Genomic DNA, 24,031 nt, shown 5'->3' on the forward strand with positions numbered 1-24,031 from the left:
TAATGAGAAAAATACTTGTGTGTATTTAACTTACATTTGTAAACTTTTATATGATTGTTCATATTTTATTTGAATATATAGCTAACACTAGACCAGGGCTGTCCAACTGCAAAGAGCCCACGGGCCAGAATTCCGGTCACTGATCACCTGGTGGGCCGCAGTTTGAAAAAGTTGAACAATAACTTCTTATCTCTTATACAATAACAATTAATAGTTGAATGATTACTTATAAAACAATGAAACAGAAAGATTATAAAGCAATTACTTACATTTTAATGGGAAAACTGAGGCTTATTCGCCTTCTTTACAAGGGCAGGAACGTCAACATTGATGAATAAGAAAGTTGGCGGGCCGTACAATATGTGTTAGCGCCTGTTGGACAGCCCTGCACTAGACATATTCAACTTTAAATAAAAACCGAGGAACTTTTATTTCAATTAGCTAGAAAAATTTAGTATTTTAATAAATTTTCAAAAGGATTCAAGTGCATTTAATGATCAGCATTCATAAAAACAAAGTTGAAATTGTGTAATTTTGTATGAACGTTAAGTTTGAGTTATAGCCACAAGATTGCGGGGAAAATGTGAAATTCAATTAGATATGATCAAATTGTGCATGGACAAGCATAAATCTCCACATAAATTACTTCTAAATTGACCATGGTAAAAATATAAATAAGTTTTACCAAAAACATGACTATTCTTAAAGAAAATCATTGAAATAAGGACCATTTTAGCAGTCTAAGCCAATTAGTGAGAAAATTCTCATCTAAAAGCACTTGGTTTACAAAATAAAAAGAAACTAGGAATATTAGGAAAACATACTTTTTATTGGAACAATATTTTACAAGAATGTGGTGAATAAATGTTTTTAAACGATATTACAGCAAAAAAATAGGTATTCACAACTGAAAATGTATATATAAATAACATTGAATGTATGTTTAAGCATAAAAAAATAATCTAAATCACAAACAAAGCACAATGCAAACATAACCACAGTGGATCATTAACACACAAATACTGTAATAATATCCTTAAAACCATTTTCAATACTAAAATATCTTTTGATAGAAAAAGTATTGTTAACAAAAATGAGATATCTTGGTTGAAGATACATAAAAATATTAAGCTACAGGTGTGTTGCTGATAAGTTCAAACCATAAAATAAAACAAAGAGAACATTAAAAGATATATGTTCAGGTTCTGTTAAAATTTTTAACTTTGTATTAACATAAAATAATACATTTCCAGTAGCTACACTTAAATTGGAGTAACTATTATACATATGTCTGCATAGTGCATACAAAAAAAAATGTAAAAAAAATGATATTTTAAAACAATGCACAACTTTATAAATACTTCACTGGACCTGTTGAGGCATTGGCTGTTGACGAACTGCGTAAGGGCAGCCAAGAAACTGATCTGAAATACGACCAGCTTCACGCAATCCACTTAAAAGTGCACCATGGACAGTAGCAGGGTAATTGCGAATTGTGTGTTCACCAGCAAAGAAGAGTCTAGGGATGTTCACAGATTGGCTTCCCTGCATATTAGCAGGTGGTGAGACAGGAGTAGCCAGTACATCATAATCATTTCCAGATGAACCAGTTGCAACATATGAATAAGAGCCTCTTGACCAGGGGTCCGCTCTCCATCGAGTAACTAGAGTTTCTTTTGGCTGAGGCACAGCCCCATTGCCGAAAATTCCCTTCAAAACAGCAATGCATCGACCAACCACAACATCATCACTGACACTTTCCATAATAGCTGCAGCTTCTCCAGCAACCAAGGCTAGCAAAACTGGAGCTCTGTATAAGTTCCAAAATAAAAACAATTCCCCTCTACTAGCTGTGGTACTACCAACATGACCAAACAGATTAGCATTTGGATCCCAAAATACACGGTCAAAACACAAAACAACTTTATTGAGATTACCAAAGCCAAGCCTTTGAATAGGAGCTACTTTCCAATCGGGAAGGGGAGGTACAAATTGAACAGCATTGGATGACTGAGCATTAGACTGAATGGAATGTTTTAAAACCCCAAGTGGAAGAGTGCATAGTACAGCATCCCCTTTGAAACTTACCATACCAGAGTTGGCTCTTGTGTTCATGGCTAAAACTTCCACACCGTGAGGGGAATACCGAATGCTCTTCACTGCCATATTTAATTTGAGATCTAAACCATCTGCAAGAGCAACTGGAACACAGGAATATCCATTGCGAACAGTCATATGGCTTCCAGTAAATTCAAAATCATCATCTTGATCCCAATGTCGCAAAGAAAGGTTATTTAGAGGAGTTGCATTAGCAAATTCTAGATTGGCAAAGTGCCAGTCAAGAACCTGTCGATCTTTTGATGACAAGTACACATCACTAGGTGGAGATGCTTCCAATTCTTGTAATTTTTCTTCTATTTCTTTTTGCTGTTCCTGATACTGATCCCATTCCTTACATGCAGCACCTATGTCTCTCATTTTACTACGAAGAACAAACTCTAACGTAATGTCTTTCTGTTGTTTTGATTCATGAAGTTCTTGGTAATGCTTACGCATTTCTTCAATCTGATCTTTAAGATGTGACATTTTGTTCAAATTGGTTTTCAATTTTTCTTGAAGTTCTAAAATAGCTTTCCAATGTTGAATTTGTTTTTCTTTAACATGCTTTTCTTGTAATTTTATGACCCATTCTAGTGCTTGTCCGAGGGAAACAGGCTTGTTTTGAACATAGTTAAAGTCAAGTTGATGAGATAAGTAAGAAGTAGCCTCTAAGAGTCTATTGAATTCTCTTTCAACCATTTCATCTTTGTCTTTAGCCACAGTTGTACCATTAGATTCATACAAAGGACATTTTTGCCTTATTTTATGTAACTCCATAGTAATTTGTTTACTCAAAACAGCAATAGGATTTCCTCCTAATCCTGTTACAACCATTGCTCCTAAATCTGCAATAAAATTACCTTTTCTGAAAGTAGCAACACGTCCACCAACACGATCCCTTGCTTCTAACACTACAACATCCATTCCGAACTGCTGAAGCTGTTGGGCAGCTGCTAGACCTGATATTCCTGCTCCAATAATAATTACCTTTCCAACTTTCTTAACAGGAGGCATTTTTAATCTTTTATAAACCCCGAAATTGATAAAGCCATAACGTTCAAGAAAAGCATGTATTCTCATGACTAATGGTCCATCACTATTAAAAGGTGGCTCCATTTGCATTAATGCATTTTCAAAAAGCAGTTGTTGCTTAGGATTATCAAGCCACATCTGCAGCAATCGATTTCTAATATTAAGAAAAACTTTTTGGCTACTTGACATTCCTTGAGCTATATCTGGAAAACAAGCAGCTTCTTGACTAGTCATTTTATCAAATGGAAGTCGACTTTGAAAGGCAGCACCTTCTAGTCCAGTAGGATCATCTTGTTCACTATCCAAATCTTCAACATCCTCATTAACACTTGAAGATGTAACAGGCTTATCAGGTTTGACTTTTTCATCATCAGAATTATTTTCTTCTTCCGATACATTTACAGGCTTCACATCTCCTTCTTTGACTTCCGCTTTTGTACGTTTTCTTCTGGTTGACCTACGAGTCTGTTCATCTCCACTACCACTTATACTACTTTGCTTATCTTGTTCATAACTTCCATTCATACTTGTTTCACTTTCCAATGGACTGCATCGTCTCCTTTCTTCAGAAGTTGGGGTCGATGCCATTGTCCAATCTAGAAGTAAAAAAAAATATTAGTTCTTTTATTAAAAACAATATCAAACTAAATAACACATATGGTAAAATTAAATAGATTCATGGTTCTGGAAGCTTAAAAAATGAGGCATAAATTTGGGTTTCAAATAGAATAAAATCTATGGAATACACCGCCAGCTCAGTCATTTCCAGCCAAGGACTGCAGTTTCGTGCTTATTAGCACTCATCAGCCCGACATAGGAAAGTGACTGAGTTGGAAATGGAAAACCTCTTAAGGAAGCCAAGAGTGCGAAACAAACTGGTAGCTAATATAGGATTAGCAGACCAGACGAGTGACCGAAGCAATGGTTCGGTTCAACTCGAAGATTGAACGTGAGGCAAGGTATATTCAGTAAATTACCGCCCTTTAGCCAGGGCTAAAGCAGAAATACATGGAATACACTGCCAGCTCAGTCATTTCCAGCCGAGGACTGCAGTTTCGTGCTTATTAGCACTCATCAGCCCGACATAGGAAAGTGACTGAGTTGGAGATGGAAAACTTCTTAAGGAAGCCAAGAGTGCGAAGCAAACTGGTAGCTAATACAGGATTAGCAGACCAGACGAGTGACTGAAGCAATGGTTCGGTTCAACTCGAAGATTGAACGTGAGGCAAGGCATATCAGTAAATTACTGCCTATTAGCCAGGGCTAAAGCAGAAATACATAGAATACACCGCCAGCTCAGTCATTTCCAGCCGAGGACTGCAGTTTTGTGCTTATTAGCACTCATCAGCCCGACATAGGAAAGTGACTGAGTTGGAGATGGAAAACCTTTTAAGGAAGCCAAGAGTGCTCACGTTCAATCTTCGAGTTGAACTGAACCATTGCTTCGGTCACTCCTCTGGTCTGCTAATCCTGTATTAGCTACCAGTTTGTTTCGCACTCTTGGCTTCCTTAAGTGGTTTTCCATCTCCAACTCAGTCACTTTCCTATGTCGGGCTGATGAGTGCTAATAAGCACGAAACTGCAGTCCTCGGCTGGAAATGACCGAGCTGGAGGTGTATTCCATGTATTTCTGCTTTAGCCCTGGCTAATGGGTGGTAATTTACAGAATAAAATCTGTTGAAATGATATTTTATATAAAAAATTAATTAAATATGAACACTTTATTAATTCAAAATCCTTAGTGTACAACTTGTACTGTTGACCATGGAGTAAAAAGAAGGAGATAAATCTTGTATTAATGACAACACCTGAAAACAGCTAAAACATTTTACTTCTCCACCAGGATTGCAGTAGTAGATTGGATTTGTCTTGGTAACAAGACAGAGGGGTTTCCATGCCATCATGAAGGCTTCAGCTTTAAGCACACAGAATTTCTAAATGCAACTTAGTGCAATAGTTGTGGAATAAAGGATCTCAAAGTTTGACTCAAATATCTGACAGTTTCAGTCTTACTTTATGTTCTGCATTTAATTTGCTTCTCTGTGTGTGGGAAAATCCTTTTGCTCCTTGAAACATTGATCAAAAAGGGGATATCAAATAGGAAAAAAGTTTTTTTCTGACACAACAGCATATTTATTTGTAACATTGAATCAGATGGCAATTAAAGAATAGTTTTTGAAAATACCCTTTAGAAACTCTCAGTTTAACAATATGATTCTTTTTCTTACAATAAAACTGGTAGGGCTCGACCGATGGCATTTTTTGGCCGATGGGCCGATGCCGATTGTTCAAAGATGGCCGATTGTTTTCCTCCAAATGGCCGATTGCCGATGGCCGACGCCGTTGGCCGATGGCGAAAAAAAAATCTAACAGAAATAAATTGATAAGATTGTCAGAGATTTAAAGGATCATTGATTCATTTCACTTTACTTCCTTTCTACGAATAAGGAATTGTAATCACAAAAAAAAGAAGAAAAAACCAGATTTCGACCTAAATTTTTATTTTACGATCACCCAATTTAAACTTCATAAATTTTTTCGGCATGCATATGTACCTAAGAACATATAGATGACCAAAATATCTATTTTGAACGCCTCCTTAGTTAATCATCGCAAATTCTCTTGTGATGGCTTCATGCGCGTAAACTTGCGTCACTCAAAAACGTTATGAAATAGTAAGTTGAAAACTCATACGTACGTAGTATCATCTAAAAGTTCGAGGACAAGTTGTTTAAAACCTTACCCTGAATAGTTCACATTACCGAAATACATCTATCTACAAAATACTCACCTTGAACGACTATGCACTTCTGCCAACGTTGATGTGACAAACAAATAACATAACATTTCGTCGGACTTAGCTCCGTGTGACTTTTACCTGTTCCCAGCAAAAAAAAAACATTTGCACGGACGCCGCTTCTTCCATCAGGAGAAGATAAAGCTGCATCACAGAAGGTAGCGAAAAATGGCTTCCAGGAGTGTTTCCAAGAGTTATATGAAAACTGGCAGAAGTACATAGTCTCTCAAGGTGCCCTTTTGAAGATGGATGTGCTTAGGTAATGTGAACTATTTTGGGTAAGGTTTTATACAGATTGTCCCCCGAACTTTTGGATCGTACTACGTACAATCTGTATAGGGTGTAGTTATGCTTCTCCTTTTTTGACTGCTGTATGATGGAAGAGAAAAAACAACATCAAAAATAAATAAATAAATACATTAATAAATAAAATAAAATAAAATAAAAATAAGGGAAGAAAAACAAAGAGACTGTTTAATAACCAATTGGCTTTTTTTTAAATTGAACATATAACTAAGATTTCAGTAATATTGTAATAATGTAAGGATTTAGGTACACTAAACATCGTTAAAAACATTAAATTATGTTGTTTAATCATTCAAAAAAAATTAAGAATAAAACTATGAAACTGTCAACAAATTACGCAATTAAAGTGGAAAGATTGCACGTAGACATTTTTAGTCATCAAATTAAACAAAAAAGGGAACAGATAAATTATAATATTAAATCATAATAAGAATATTTTTATACTTATTTAAAATTTATGAAAGGAAAAATTTGCATTTTTTGTAAAAGCTATAACCGTGACATAAATTTTGCGAAAAAAAAGAAATAGCCATGAAAAGAGCGAGGTTCTTAAAACGCAGCCACAAAAAACAAACTCAATATTTACATCAAGTTAATAACTGAACACATATACTACTTGATCTGATGTTTTCACACGTAATATTGAACAATTTGATTGTTTAATCTTTTATGAAGCACTACAAACAAGTTCAAATTAAATTTTGAAATTTAACAATAATTTTCTGAAATTTAAAAAATTGCATAATAGAAAATCCTTGAAACTTTTCAATAACATATTATTAAAAATATGATGAAAACGAAAGTAACTTATTCATTTATTTTATATATTTATATAAAAAAATAGTTACTTACAACAGAAAAAAAAAATTGATCGCTATTAATGATGCAAAAAAGATGACGCATTACGAAATATAGGTGAAACAAGTATAAGAAATACGCAAAATGATATTTCTTGACCAAAATAAATAATCGCTAAATATTTAAGAAGTGCTTGAAACGACGAGGGTGGGTTAGGGGTGGTCACCCTCTGATTTTGGAGTGACTCACAACCTTAAACTTCGGCCTCATTTTTTTTAGTACAGAACCGCTACCACCAACGCCTCGGAAGAGTTTCTGAATCTACTTCAGCACTTTCGAAGAAATAATTCAAAAGTCCCTTTGGTTTCCGAATTATGTTTCCATTCAAAACGTCTTTAATCAATTTTTGACAACAATAGAAAAAGCTTGAAAAAAAGATCTCTAATTTTATGAATGGTGTTAGTTTTAAACAACTCAGAAGTACAACTAGAGTTTAATTTCAAAAATTGTTCGATTTGGAGGAGGGGCACGAAAGTGTTTTCAGAAATACAAAAAATAATCGTAAAAAATAAAGTTCAAAATAATAATAAACATTGAGCAGAAAAACCCTGTTAAAACTTGCACCCGAGTATGTTGTGACGTGCAGTGGCGGATTTCAAATATAGCAAATGTTGCGATTGCGCGAGAGGCCCCATAACCATAATAGTCCAGGATCTGAAGGGGGTTGAGCATACATGGAAAGGCTGACGCAATATTATTTCTGATTATTGTTACAGGCACGATGGTGATTATGAAACCACATGTTGTCGCCCCCCTGGGTGGTCGACAACCCCGGGGGAGGGGGGAAAGCAGTGGGGGAGCCGTTTCCTAAAACACTCATAACTCGCGAACTATTTGAGATAAAACACTGAAAAAAGTGGCAATCGACGCAACAAAACAAGGGCTTCATGAAAGCTAAATATAATTATGCACCTATCTTTGTTGGTTTCTGAGTAAAATTCCATTTTTCGCAAACAAGCAAAATTTTTGAATAAAATGCGCAAAACAAACTTTTTTTGACCAAAATAAATTCTAAATCAAAATTGTTTGATTTTTTTTTCGAATAATGTCCAAAATATCATTATTCAGTTTGTTAAAATCATTTAAGTACTGTTAACTCGTTGAAAAACAAAATGACAGTAGCAAACTCGAACACGATTTGCATTATAGTTCAGGATCTGAAGGGGTATTTTGAGCATGCATGGAAGACCTGACGCAAAATTATTTCTGATTAATGTCACAGGCACTATAGTGAATATGAAACCACATGTCTTCCCCCCCCCCCCTGGGTGGTCGACAACCCCGGGGGAAGGGGGAAAGCAGTGGGGGGAGCCGTTTGCTAAAACACTCATAACTCGCGAACTATTTGAAATAAAATACTGAAAAAAGTGGCAAAAGATGCAACAGAACAAGGGCTTGAAAAACCTAAATATGTTTATGGTCATATCTTTGTTGGTTTTTAATTAAAATTCCATTTTTAGTAGCCATGCAAAAATTTTGAATAAAATACGAAAAGCTTTTTTTTCAAAGATAAGTTTTTTTTTTAAATTATTTAACCGTTTAGGGAATTAATAAAACCTGAAATTTCATTATTCATTTTGTTTAAAACTACTTAATTATTACCAACGTGAGCGTTAAAAAGCGAAATAGAAAATGCAAGCACTTGCCTAAGTTAGCGTATTGAATAAAACGGCAGTATGCTAAGGAGAAAAAAAATAGCCTTATTATCCTTATGACGAACTATTTATTCTTCAGTTTACAAACTTATTCTAATTGCAAAGTATTTAACTATGGCTTTAATTTTGTTATATACTGCTTTAAATTTGAGAGGAACTAGGGAACCAGGCCCAGAGTAGTTTCAATTCAAATATAATTTTAATTTATTTCTATTAATTTGTGTTTTCAATTTGCACAAAAGAATATTGCGGGTATTGTTTTGCGGATATTGCTTTTTATAATTTACTCAACAAAGAAAAATGATACAAGAAATAATATGTACTAAATAAATATAAAAAATGAGAAGCTTGAGCTTTTATGAAAACGAATATAAATATAAAATTATACACTAGAGTTCTAAAAAAACTAATTAAATAAAATTAGTAAAATAATGCGTATTAAAAAATAATTGTAGAATATCAATATGCATACATAAAGCATTAATACATCAGAAATTCTGAAAGGTGGATAATACTCTTTTTTGTTGACTTGTAATTGTCATATTGAATCGTTCTCTTCCGAGTATTTTGTAGTTTACGGGTTTTTGCTTTAGTCTTAAAAGCACAGTATTTACAGCAAGATGAATTATTAATAAAACAATTACAAGATTATTTACAGTTCTTGCCTGCGCAGGGTGGATTAAACTCTCTGGTAACACTGGCTGCATCATAAGGTGTGGGGCTTTATTGTTTTATTTTCATTCAAGTGAAACCCAAACTTGGTTACATCTAAAGGAACTGCTAAGGTACAGGGGAATTGATTCAATAGTACAGTTGAGCAATACTTCTTAGTACATGCTGGAAAGAATTGCAGGAGCATGGTAAAGAGCTGATATTATATTTATTTCTGATGGAAATGACAAAAAATTATTGTAATGTACTTTCCGGAACTTCTGGTTTTCAAGTTATGAAAACGACAGTGAGATGTACCGATCGTGTTTAAGGTCCACTTGTGTAGTTTGACTATTGGAGAGAAAAAGTTATTATTTTTTATTTGGAGACCTGCAAAATCTTTGCTACATTTGAAACAATATGGGACAATATGGACCAGAGTCATTCATTCCATCGATAACTTGAACTTTGTTCTTAAAATAGGGTGCTTCTTCCAGAGTTTTGCTGCAAGAAGTATCATTTTCAATTACATTCACGAAATCGGACCTCGCGTTTTGCTTCAGTGAACTATTCTGATGAACCTAACCTAGCATTGGGCTTATTGTATGGGAATGATTTTTAGATGTACTATCATCACTTTTGAGTTAACGTTTCCCAGGTTAAATGTTTTTTGGTTTTCTTTTGCTGTTTTGCAGTCGCTATTGAAGACATTGCCATTGCAGGACTTCTCTAGATAAGAGACTATTCACATTTTCTTTATCGTTCCACTAAAATTTTGATGCTGCTTATGTGGCAATAGCCTCGCTCACTATATTTCATAACTCAGGAGTAAAATCTGCAAAAGGGTTATCCTGATCATTTATCCTTTCCGTAATTACTTCGTACTTGCAAACTTGCATGTTTTAATTTTTAAAAAAGTCCCATTGTGACCCATACTAAGCAGCTATAATGCGTTAAAGGTTAAGTAATTAAGTAATTACTTAACTGGGACATTGTTTTGATAATATTACGAAATAAAACCGCCAAAACAGGAGAGCCACAAAATTTACTTTGGTTTATGTCGAGTCTTCAAGGTACATAGCGCAAACTTTTTTTTTTTTTTCCTTTTGTGAATTACCTCAAATGCTTTTTGAGCTTGCTTTTATTTCACTTTTCAACGCTTTGATAATATTTAAGTAATTTTAAACAAACTGTATAATGATATTTCAGATTTTATTGGTTCCTTAAACAGTTAAATAATTTTGATAATTTGAAAAAAAAAAATGCGTATTTTTTTCAAATTTTTTGCTTGTTTGCGAAAAATAAGAATTTTACTCAGAAATTAACAAAGATATGATCATAATCATATTTAGCTTTTATGAAGCCCTTGTTTTGTTGCGTCGATTGCCACTTTTTTCAGTGTTTCATTTCAAATAGTTAACGAGTTATGAGTGTTTTAGCAAACGGCTCCCCCCACTGCTTTCCCCCCCTCCCCCGGGGATCTCGACCATCCAGGGGGGCGAAGACATGTGGTTTCATAATCACTATAGTGCCTGTGACATTAATCAGAAATAATTTTGCGTCAGGTCTTCCATGCATGCTCAAAATACCCCTTCAGATCCTGAACTATATTGCAAATCGTGTTCGAGTTTGCTACTGTCATTTTGTTTTTCAACGCGTTAACAGTACTTAAATGATTTTAACAAGCTGAATAATGATATTTTGGACTTCATTTGAAAAAAAAATCAAACAATTTTGATTTGGAATTTATTTTGGTCAAAAAAAGTTTGTTTTGCGCATTTTATTCAAAAATTTTGCTTGTTTGCGAAAAATGGAATTTTACTCAGAAACCAACAAAGATAGTGTTACAAAATCTTGTAAATAGTAATTATTGTAGGAACGTAACCTGTAAATAGTTTCCCGTAATGAATATACAACCCCTTAACATATGGCTAAAGTATACAACCCCTATTCTTTTTATTTTCATTGATAAAGTTTGATAACGGTCTACGCATTTCTCGAAGCTGAAAGAATGTTGTAGAAAATTCTTGGATGTTTATAAAAGCCGTTAGCGATGGATAAACGGAGAGTTTCGATTCAGATTTCGAACTGAGTGTGTGTATTAGCTCTGTTTATAGCGAGGCATTTCGCTGTGTTGTTTTCGTATTTGGAAGTAAATACGTGTGTAAACGTTGAGTTTACGGTGTTGCGTGATAATTGCTTAATTGCTGATGAATAATTTTGCAGTTGTTGACGATCTTTCCTGTACATAGTGTAAATAAATTTCCTGTGCTTTTATCAAGAACTGTGTCTTCATTTCAAGAAAGTGGAAGTCGCACCGAATCCGTAACAATTTGGCGCCCAACGTGGGGCTTCTTCTGGACTTTCTTGGAGTAAGTCTGACTTTGGACATTTTTTTCATAAAGACTTTTTGAATTTGGACTTTATTTTTATGGTGATTACTCGCGCAATGGATGAACAATTAAAACAACTTCTTGACGCAATCAACTCTGTGAAAAATGATATGGCGACTAACCAAGAACAATTAAAAAATGAATTGACGACTAACCAAGAACAATTAAAAAATGAATTGGCGACTAACCAAGAACAGTTAAATAGTGATTTAACTGCTAAAATTACTACAAGTCAAAATGAAATAAAAAGTGACCTAACGTCGATGAAAACCATGATGGAGAATCAACTAACCGCCATGGGAGATAAAGTTGATGCTCTGGAAGAAAAATTTGATACTGTGGAAGAGCGTATCGCCAATGTGGAAAATCAGTTGGAAGAAGAAGACAAGAAATTTACCTCATTTAAGGAAGAAATAATTAAAGACATGGAAAGGAGATTGGCGACCGCGGAAAGCAGCTCTGTACAGTTTGGCGCTCCCACATCGGTTGCTCGACCGTCCATTAAACTTGCCACATTTGATGGGAAAACTTCGTGGCAGGTTTACAAAACTCAATTCATGATAGTGGCGGAAGCGAACGGATGGGACTCTGCTACCAAGGCCTGTCATCTTGCAGCATCCCTGAGAGGTGACGCAGCGGACATTCTCCAGACCCTTCCGGACAGCCAGCGCCTGGATTTCGCCGCCCTCACATCTGCGTTGGAGCTTCGCTTCGGTGAGAAGTGCCAGAAAGATTTCAGCCGACTCCAGTTGAAGTCCCGTTTCCAGAAAACCGGGGAAACCCTGCAAGAGCTAGCGGCGGACGTCGAGAGATTGTCTCATCTTGCTTTTTGTGACTGTCCTGCGGACGTTCGAGACAACCTGGCACTCAACTACTTCATCGACGGAGTTCGGAATCCTGAGATCCAGAAGGCCCTCCGGATGGCGAATGTAAACGACTTGAAATCCGCTGTGATGTATGCGATGAGATACGAGGCCGCCCAAGAAGCAACCCGTGTGGATCGCCATTTAATCCGGACTCAAGCTGATGAGTCTGATTCCAGGTCGTCCCACCTCGCTGAACTTGAGAGACAACTCGGTGACTTGACAAGACATTTGAGCAGCATAACAGCCCAAAAGAAACAAGAGCAGAAGTGCTGGAAATGCGGTAGTGAAGGACACCTGCGAAGGAGTTGTCCGGCTCGCCAAGCTAAGCGAGGGAAGGAAATCACCACCACTAAAGCTCTGCAGATTTCCTCTTCTAGTAGTGGCAGTGATGGACTTTTCATTTACGCACATGTAAATGGGAACCCCTGCAGACTGATTGTTGACACTGGAGCCAATGTGACAATCATTAGGACCGATGTGGCTCGTGAATTTGGATTGAAACTGCTGTGGACATCGCCACGCGTAAGTCTCCAGACTGTGACAGGTGACAAAATTGAGATTGACGGTAAAGTGGACTTGGAAATAGTGTTTGGGAATGCCACCTACCATCATACGGCATTCGTCGCTAATATCACGGACCCCTTCATTCTCGGATTGGACTTTTTGAAGAAATATGACTTCACTCTCAACTTCAAGACTAATGAGCTGCACTCGATGAGAGAAGACATAGCCGTTTTCCCTGCAGAAAGTGATGTAAAATCCGCTCATCAAATAATAGCCCAAACAGATATATCGATTCCCTCAAGGTCAGAATCATTAATACCTGGCTCCCTTGCAGAAAGCAATAGTTTTCGATTTGGACTCATTGAATACCCTAACCTAAGCAATAGCCTAAAAGGAGTGCTGGTAGCATCTACGCTTGTGGACCTTTCTAAGGATGTAATTCCTGTGAGAGTCGCCAACGTGAGTGAAAGGCCAAGGAATATCCGAAAAGGTGAAGTGTTGGCAACTTGTACTCCAGTAAACTGCATCATTAGAAGAATCAATTCCCCTGAGACTGTGTCTTCTGAGTCCTTGACGTCGAAGTTAATTGGGAGTGCGCCATTATCGAAAGATCAAAGAACTGCTGCGGAACAATTGGTGGACGACTTCAAGCATCTGTTTTCATCTACATCGGAGGATGTTGGCCGTACGAATTTAACGCAGCATAGGATTTACACTGGAGAACACCTCCCTATTAAACAGCATCCAAGACGACTACCGTTCGCCAAGAAGGAAGAGGTTGAGACCCTCCTGAAAGAGATGAAGGAGAATGATGTAATCGAACCGTCATCCAGTCCTTGGGCCTCTCCCATCGTCTTGGTCCGAAAGAAAGATGGCTCCACCAGATTTTGTGTTGATTACCGACGACTGAATGAAATCACCAAGAAAGACAGTTACCCTCTTCCACGGATAGACGACACCTTGGACACTCTTTCCGGACACAAGTGGTTTTCGACCCTGGACTTGAAGAGCGGCTACTGGCAGGTTGAGATACACCCTGATGACCGAGAGAAGACAGCGTTTACAACTGGACAAGGCTTATGGCAGTTCAAAGTGATGCCCTTCGGCCTCTGCAATGCACCAGCTACGTTCGAGCGTCTTATGGAGACAGTGTTAAGAGGACTCTCTTACGAATCCTGTCTGGTCTACTTAGACGATATCATCATCGTGGGACGCAGCTTCGAAGAACATCTGGCAAATCTTAGGAAGGTGCTGCAAAAGCTTAAGGAAGCCAATCTGAAGTTAAGCCGTCCAAATGTAATTTGTTCCGCCGGGAAGTGAACTACCTTGGTCACATCATCTCTTCTGAGGGTGTGCAAACCGATCCAGAGAAGGTATCTGCGGTCAGGAGTTGGAGTCGTCCCGAAAACATCCATCAGTTGCGAAGTTTCCTGGGGCCCTGCACGTACTACAGGAAGTTTGTGAAGGGTTTTTCCAACATTGCACGACCTTTGCATAAGCTGACGGAGAGCAAGCAAAAGTTTGAATGGTCCAAAGAATGCGAAGATGCATTTCTACGACTGAAGGAGGCTTTAACATCAACGCCTATCCTCGCCTATCCTCAGCCTGAAGAATCCTTCATCCTGGACACTGATGCGAGCAACGAGGGAATTGGAGCTGTTTTATCCCAAGAAATTGACGGAAATGAACATGTCATCGCTTACTGGAGCAAATGCTTATCAAAGTCGGAGCGAAATTACTGCGTCACCAGAAAGGAGTTACTGGCCATAGTGAAAGCTGTAGAACACTTCCATCATTACCTCTACGGCCGAAAATTTCTGCTTCGGACAGATCATGCCTCGTTAACTTGGCTTTTGAACTTCAAGAATCCAGAAGGCCAGATAGCCAGATGGATACAGCGGCTCCAGGAATATGACATGGAGATCAAGCATCGAAAAGGGTTATCTCACGGTAATGCTGACGCTTTATCAAGGAGACCCTGTCCTGAGAACTGCCACTATTGTTCCCGAATCGAGAAACAGTATGGAACGACTAGCCCTACCGCCTATCAGGTGACAGTGACTCCAACATCATCAGAACCTGATCCATGGAGTGATGACCAAGTTCGAAAAGATCAACTTGAAGACCCCGACATAAAACCAATTTTAGAGTTCATGGAAAGTGACAGTCGACGCCCTAGCTGGCAGGACGTTTCCATCTTCAGTCCTGCAACAAAAAGATACTGGGCTTTATGGAACTCACTCCATTTACGGAACGGCGTGCTACACCGGAAATGGGAATCTGACGACGGCAAGACATCTAGGTGGCAGTTACTACTTCCTCGATCCAGGATTTCAGATGTTCTGAAAGAAATACATAGTAGTGCGACTGGAGGACATTTTGGTGTCTTGAAAACTCTCAATAAAGTTCGGGAGCGCTTCTTCTGGAGCAAGGCGAAGGATGACGTGGAGAAGTGGTGCCATTCTTGTGACGCCTGTGCTGCTCGTAAAGGACCGAAGAAGAGAAGCAGAGGGAAGCTACATCTGTACAACGTTGGAGCTCCTTTCGAACGAATTGGGATCGACATCCTGGGTCCTCTACCAAGAACTGCTGATGGGAACAAATACATTCTTGTTTCCATCGACTACTTCACCAAATGGCCGGAAGCATATCCCATTCCAGATCAAGAGGCTACTACCGTAGCAGAGACTCTAGTCCAACATTGGATCTCGAGATACGGAACACCTTTGCAGATTCATTCCGATCAAGGGAGGAATTTCATCTCTGCTGTGTTTAAGGGCCTATGTCAAATTTTCGGAATTGAGAAAACTAGGACAACACCACTACACCCACAATCGGACGGCATGGTGGAGAGATTTAACCGCACAATCCTAAATAATCTCTCGCTTATGGTATCCAGAAATCAACAGGATTGGGACAAGAAGTTACCTTTGTTCCTGCTGGCCTACCGCAGTGCTGTCCACGAGACTACCGGATTTGCCCCATCTCAGATGCTCTTCGGACGAGAGCTTCGGCTACCTTGTGATCTCGTCTTCGGTCGTCCTCCGGATGCGCCTTCATCGCCTGAGGAGTACATCCAGGATCTCCAGGCCCGGTTGGAAGACGTTCATAACTTCGCACGAGAGCGAATCAACATCGCGGCGGAGAAGATGAAGACCCGATACGACACAAGGTCTACTGGACATGAATTCAACGAAGGCGACAAGGTTTGGTTATGGAATCCCATCCGACGGAAAGGTCTGTCACCCAAATTGCAGTCGCATTGGGATGGACCCTACAAAGTCGTTAACCGACTAAATGACGTCGTAGTGAGGATCCAAAAATCACCTAATGCAAAACCTAGGGTTGTACATTATGATCGGTTAGCCCCATACTATGGCCATAGTTCATGAGTATTACGTAAACAACCATGGTTGATAACATAAAAGTTGTAGATAATTTTTGCTTTTAATGTTTAGTAATATTTCTTGTTATTATTGTATTTTCTGTATCTGTTAGTTATTAATTAATGTGTATATTTGTGAACATGTGATGAAATTTGGCACCCTTTCTGGGGATTGTACTGCCCGGGACGTGCAGTCCTTAGGAAGGGGGCAATGTTACAAATCTTGTAAATAGTAATTATTGTAGGAACGTAACCTGTAAATAGTTTCCCGTAATGAATATACAACCCCTTAACATATGGCTAAAGTATACAACCCCTATTCTTTTTATTTTCATTGATAAAGTTTGATAACGGTCTACGCATTTCTCGAAGCTGAAAGAATGTTGTAGAAAATTCTTGGATGTTTATAAAAGCCGTTAGCGATGGATAAACGGAGAGTTTCGATTCAGATTTCGAACTGAGTGTGTGTATTAGCTCTGTTTATAGCGAGGCATTTCGCTGTGTTGTTTTCGTATTTGGAAGTAAATACGTGTGTAAACGTTGAGTTTACGGTGTTGCGTGATAATTGCTTAATTGCTGATGAATAATTTTGCAGTTGTTGACGATCTTTCCTGTACATAGTGTAAATAAATTTCCTGTGCTTTTATCAAGAACTGTGTCTTCATTTCAAGAAAGTGGAAGTCGCACCGAATCCGTAACAATAGGTTCATAATCATATTTAGCTTTTATGAAGCCCTTGTTTTGTTGCGTCGATTGCCACTTTTTTCAGTGTTTTATCCCAAATAGTTCGCGAGTTATGAGTGTTTTAGGAAACGGCTCCCCCACTGCTTTCCCCCCTCCCCCAGGGTTGTCGACCACCCAGGGGGGCGACGACATGTGGTTTCATAATCACCATCGTGCCTGTAACAATAATCAGAAATAATATTGCGTCAGCCTTTCCATGTATGCTCAACCCCCTTCAGATCCCGGTCTAATAAAGAAGGAAGGATATCTCTTTTTGTTGTCTATCGAAAAAAAATGAGAAAATTTCTTTTTAACTAAGATTATAAAACCGCTGAAAGATTTTTTTTTTTTTTTTTTTTTTTTTGAGCTTAATACAAGAGTTTGGCGCGTTTTCAAATTAAAAAAAAATTTCGTAACTATGTGTGCAAATTGAATATTTTATAATTTTTTACCAAACTAGGAAAAATCCGCCATTGCATCGAAATTTTCGCGAACCCCCTTCCTGCACCTCGCGAACCCCTGGGGGTTCGCGAACCACCGGTTGGGAACCTCTGGTCTACATTATCTAGCTCTGGAAGGGACCAAAAATTTTTGACCACTTATGCAGAGTGACTACTTATGTGGAGTGGGAAATTTAGGTAGAGAAAAAAATGCCTTATAAATGCTTTTATGAATATCTGTAGAATTTAGAAAGCTTAAGTAATCAATGAAAAACTTAATAGAAACTTAAAAAAAGTTTAAAGGTGGGGGGGGGGGGGGGGCGGACACTCATTGTAGTTACCTTGTTTTATTTTCTCTTAAATATACATTTCTTAATAATAACATCGTATTTAAATGAACTTACAGTACATTAAAAAATTGACCGATGACTGAAAATTACTCTGTCTTTTAACGTACTTCAAGCTTTAAATTCTGCGTCTGTTGCATAGGCGCCCATATGGGGGAGGGGGGAGACAAGTGGAGGCTCAAGCCCTCCCCCTAGAAATTAGAACTTCTTTGCTTATAATACTTTTTTCTTTGCAAAAATGTAAAAACATTTCTTCTCCAGTAATTAATGAATAAGTTATTAAAAAAGTTAATTTTAAAAATTCTAATCTGTACTTAAATCAGAAATCGGTTTCCATGGGGAAAATATTCTGCTAAACCATGGGGAAAATATCTGAGCCCCCCCCCCCCCTCTTAAAATTTTGCCTTTGGGCACCCATGATCTGTTGTACTTTGAACATATGTTTAATACTGACAAACTTTCTCCAGATTTTGTCTGTCTTACTACTACTAGGTACTCTTACTAGTACTTTTGTCTGTTTTACTTACATCGATTAGATTTTGTCTGTCTTACTGGGTGGAATTTGATTCATATTCTCGGCACTAGGCAGAGTCGCAGCAAGAAGTATGCTTTGAATGACCAGAAGCAAGGAGCAAGATTTCAAAGAAAAATGACTATCACACAGCATTTCAACTAAGTCTGATACTATTTTCTAAGATCCAAAAAGAAAAGGGAATTTTAGAAAACAATTTTTGTGTGACTAGTTACCCAGGGTAAAATTAAAGTTGGTGACCAGTAAGGGAGGATCGTTTTACATTACTGTGAATGAGACCTTGTTGGGCCCAAAGGAAAACGACGCCTTAAACAGAGTGACCACTTAACCAATTGACTACTCATAGAGGTTTTACTGTAGTTTAAATTAAAAATAAATCAATAAATAAATTTAAGTAAATAAATTTAATTTAAATAAATAAACAAAAACATTTAAAAAACTCCTCCCCCTCAAATTTAGGTGATGCAACTTGCTCCATAATCCCCCCCCCCCCCCCGTGGGGCCCCTGAAGTGCTTTCAATCATATTTGAATGACACATATGAAAAGGTTTCTGACATGGTTATGGCCGTACTGCAGGAACTAATAGACTTGGAATAATAAATGATAGTTGGGGACAGACACATGGGATATTCCATTTTGGCCACCATTAGGGTGTTCAACATTCCAAGATCTAGAGTCAGGAGTGAGCCAAGAATACTTAATTTCAAGCACAACCACACCATGAACAACACAGAGGTTCTTGCACGTAATGACCAAGATGAGCAATAAGAGCTCAGAATTGTCAGTGTTAACAGAGAAATGACAGTGCTTGAAATAACTATAGGAAGCAACCAATGGGGAAAAGGTAGGGGGTATGATGGCAGGGGTGCTCCCTTCTCCCTAAGGGTAAGGGCACCCCCCCCCCCAAATTATAAAAATACTCTTCAAAACACCCCCTAAAAATTTCAATGGTGCAGTCTCACCATGACCCCCCCCCCCCCCCCCGGGTGGCACCCCTGTGATGGACAAACCCGTTAGAACAGTGTAATGAAATTTGATTTTAGTAAGCTACGGTAGCAGAATAGCGACCCAAGTAGCTTTACTAAGAAGTGTATTTAATTATACAGTAATAGACAATGCAATTAAACAGACATCAAACTAAGTTTCTTAGAACTTTAGGAAACAAAATAAATAGTATGAAAAATAGTACGTGCATGACAGTAGTACAGCCAGGAATGTCTTTCTCTGTTATCAATATTTTCAATATTGAGAATTTTTCCCAAGTGCCTACATTTTGTTCAAATCAATTCAGATGTAAAGGTTTTAACTGCATTTTTTTTTTTTGCCTTGTTATCAAAATAGCACGAAAAAAAATTCATTAATTTAACAATAACTGTGATACAGAATTTCTTTTTTTGATCTGTGAATCACATAACCGAGTAGTTATCTCAAAATTCTGAAAGACATAACACTCAAAATAGAAAATGAAGCTATCATGTCTTCAAAACTTTTAACCCCATCCAATTGAAATAGAATGTGAAATGTTTACTTACGTTCTGACACACAGGAGCGAATGAGTACACGTTCTCTGCGTTGTTGTCCATTCCTTGAAGTTTCTGAACAACAGATTCGCATAAAATCAATGTTTGTTCGGCAGCCATTGAAAATTTACCACATAAAGATGCGCTGGCTGCAAGGAAGCCAGACATCAAAGAATACGTTATACCTTTCATTCTTTTAGTTTGAACTTATTTTGAAAATAACAACGTAATTTTGATGATCAGGGAGTGTTTTACTGCGGTTAGGAAGACTTTAATGCCATTAATAAGTGATGTTTTCATTCACTAAACGTCTGATTTGTATTAATTCATCGAATTGTTTACATTTTAGCAGACGGTATGCCGTAAATTCTCAAGTTGAAGTAGTTAATTTCTGTCAAAAGTACTAATGAAAAAAAAAGTATGAAAAAGGCTTCATTTTCATCGTTTAAGAGCATGTAACACTTTTTCTTGATTTCTTGTGATTTTTCAACACGCCCAGGTTTTTTTTTTTTCATTAATTTTTACTATGCTTGTGTTCGACTAACCTCACTGGTCGACCAGTGAGTAACCAGTTACTAACCGCAGCGTTCTTGAGATCTACCGGTAAACTGGTTGCTTCTAGGGCGCGTTTCTAAACTCGAGACCGGTCGCGACCGAGCGACCGATCGAGACCAGGAGTGTTTATAAACTCTCTTCGGGGGCTCCGAACGAAACCCACTCGTGTTTACAAACTCCGATCGTGGTCATTTCGGTCGCGACCAGAGCGACCGCGCTTTTTCGCCGGGCGAATTCGTCACGTGACCGGTCGAATACTGTTTTTGCACAAATAGGCCGCGAAACTACTCTTATTTACATTTTGTTGGCTGCCGCGCAGATTGAGAGCATTAGAACAAAATAGGAAAAGCATTTTAGTCGAAAATTCTAAATCATTTTAATTTTTTTAACTACTGACAACCTGATCCACTGAATTTTTTGGCGGAATCAACTCTTTTATTTTGTCTGTTCTTTTAGAGGAACACATTTACATTGCATGTTGAAGTTAGAAATTCATTCGTACAGCGGTCCTTAAACGTGGGGATAGAAAATAAATTTAAATTTTTACGCTCGAATGATGCATATGTAGGGTAGAATTTAAAGTTGAAATAATGGTAAATTTTTGTATTTAGCTTGAAACAATGATTAAAAGCTTCGTTATCATATTTAACGCATGATTGTTGGCCCTAATATGCTGTTACAGTTGATATTTTTGTCAACCTAAAATTTGCAACTTTAGATCTGCATTTAAAATTCTTTTGATTTTCAGTGTGTTGGTTTTAATGAACAAAATTCAGTTTTATTTGCTTCAAGCTAAATGGAAATTTTATATGTCAACACTAATTCTTTTTAAATTCTATTCCTTGTACATATTAACAGGATATATTCTGTTTCTTTTTTTCTGAACAAGAGTTTCATCAAATATCACAATATACTTCCAGTTTCAAAACTTCAACTGAAAAAGTTCTTTCTTTAAAGTAAAGCAGCTGCATTTATTCCATGTTGACAAAATATGATAGTTCTAGCTGTATTACAGAATAGTACTTTTAATTTCTATTTTTTAATTTTAAACGGTTATCTCTACTGAATATTTTCTAAATTTGCCAAAAAACACAAAAAAGGATACATCTTTAAACATCTCTACAAAGGTACTGATAGAAAAGTGGACTGCCAGCTGAATATTACTTAGTACTAATTTTACATGTTAAGCTTTTGTTAACTTATGTATACAAGATAGCAAAAAACAATGAGTTCTCAATTTGTACCAGGATATGTGTACAACATATATTGCAGATTGCACAAGTAGGATGAAAGTGGCATTTTTTGAATTTGATTACCATTTAGTGTGAATGCTCCAATGCTTTTCTAGTACACAACATCTTCTTTGAAAATGTATGGATTTTCTCATGGATGCGGGCACCACTTTTTACCAGAGCTTGAGCATCACTTTTGGTTGATCGGGCACTGCATGTTCAACCATATTGGGGGAGGGGGTATCATTACCTGTTCTAGCTTTTATTAAAATAGACCAGACTAACATTTTTAGAAAAAGTTGATTTTTTTGAGCAATATACCTTACTATTCACATTTAATGCATCAAAGAAGAAATTAATATTTGCAAAACAAAACTTTTGATGAAATTTTCAAAAAATCATATTCTGATTTTTGTTACAGCATTTAATTGGTGTAGTCCTGAAAAAAAAGGTGGGGGATAATGCTTACAGATGAATCAGTGGTATGTTCAATGAACACTGGTTTGGAAAATTAAAGAGTTGGAGAACATCATGCCCTCTTGACTACACACCTGAAATACTTGAACTGCCAGATCTAGGGAGAGCAAGCTGGAGCTTTTGTCAGAGGGTAAAAATCTACAGTATAACTTCGATTTAACGATACCTGATTTAATGAATTTCTGAATTTAAGGATACATTTCACTGGTCTGGGTTTGACTGCATTGAATGTCTATGCTCCTCGATTTAACGATATCCTTGACTTAATATCTTTTTCCAGTCCCTTGACAATTGTTAAATCCGGGTTAAACTGTATTTGTCTTATTTTTTTAAGTCGATGTACAAACTCAAAGAAAAATGAGTGAAGGCATCAGTTGTCTGGATAAATGAAGGTTTACTGCATTACACGTTTCCGTGACATAAAAAGCATTTGAGTGTTTTAGACTAGCGCTTCTCAACCTTTTGTGACCCGCAGACTGGCAAAAGCTGTTGAAAAAAGTTTGCAGACCATTTAAATTTCTTTAAAAAATATATAAAAAAACTTATATTTGCAGACTATATTAAAAACATGCGACACTTTTTTTTTTGAGGCTGTGGCTTTTCCTCCATTTATGGATTTATTTTTTAAAAAAAAAGTAAAATCTGTGACCTACTTCCCCCAATAATTTCTAATTTGAATTCCGAAACTTTGAATTCAAATTATGTTTTTTGCAATCACGAGTTGCGACAAGACCTTACTGATTAGAGTTATTGTTTCTAGAAACGGCTCCCCCCCCCCAAGCATGTCCCTCCTCCTGGGTGGTTACGTGTGTATAGTTGTGTGTGTAGGCTTACGTGTGTGCACGTAGGCGTGTGTATGTGTGTAAAGGCGTGCGCACGTAGGGGAGTGTATATGAGCATGCGTGTCTAGGACATGGCCCAGCAAAAGTGGATTCAGGTGGAGAGTGCTCGGGACCAGCCGCGCCGCCGCGGGTGGACGGTGGTGCGGCAGCCCTGGTCCAAGCTGAAAAAGGAACCGTAATGTCAAGGACAGTCAAATGAAAGCAATAAGCAATCGTGATTGCTCAAAAAAACTTCCGACTCGGGGAACGATAAAACTTCGTAAAAGATTGTGTTGACAGCAAAGTTTTTTTAAAAAATTGTTGCAGAGTAATAAAATTAAATGAATAAATAAATAAAGAAAGGAAACTTAACAGGATTTTTTTCTAAAAAACGTGAATGAAGAAAAAGTGTTTGAGGACTGGTCATGATTTTTTCCTGCTGACCAGTACCGGTCTGCCGGACCACTGGTTGAGAATTGCTGTGCTTCACTATAAAAAATTTTAACTTGAAAAATTTATTTTTAAATACGGTAAAAAAAAAATTAACATGAAACTGAAGGGACTAAATTTTTTTTTGTTTAAAAAATTGAATTAAATTACACAATACTTTGTCCGGACTAATATATCATTGCGTGTTAACCATATATCATGTTAAACTTTTTTCACTGTATATCCATAGATGCAAGTTAGGAGACGAGCCCTGGATTGAAAGTATATTGAATATGTGCCAGCATCCTACAGTACTTATTTAACAAAAAAATCAGATATTGACAGTTGGCCCAGTTATTCTCATGGTCAAATTTTTTTTGTTTCATTTTGCCCATTACCTGAACCAG

At 37.3% G+C, this 24,031-nt stretch overlaps 1 protein-coding gene across 1 annotated transcript in view; it reads right to left on the reverse strand.

Annotated features, from left to right (window-relative positions):
* Positions 1-813: 813 nt before the first annotated feature.
* The window catches only part of LOC129234543 (lysine-specific histone demethylase 1A-like), a 25,793-nt gene continuing 2,575 nt past the window's right edge, over positions 814-24,031 (reverse strand). The window contains exon 2 of the mRNA XM_054868558.1: positions 814-3,728. Within this exon, the coding sequence (XP_054724533.1) occupies positions 1,363-3,720 (2,358 nt within the window). The 5' untranslated portion in view covers positions 3,721-3,728 and the 3' untranslated portion in view covers positions 814-1,362. The remainder of the gene's footprint in view (positions 3,729-24,031) is intronic.

The sequence above is a fragment of the Uloborus diversus genome, chromosome 1 (assembly GCF_026930045.1).
Source record: "Uloborus diversus isolate 005 chromosome 1, Udiv.v.3.1, whole genome shotgun sequence".
NCBI classification, from domain to species: domain Eukaryota; kingdom Metazoa; phylum Arthropoda; class Arachnida; order Araneae; family Uloboridae; genus Uloborus; species Uloborus diversus.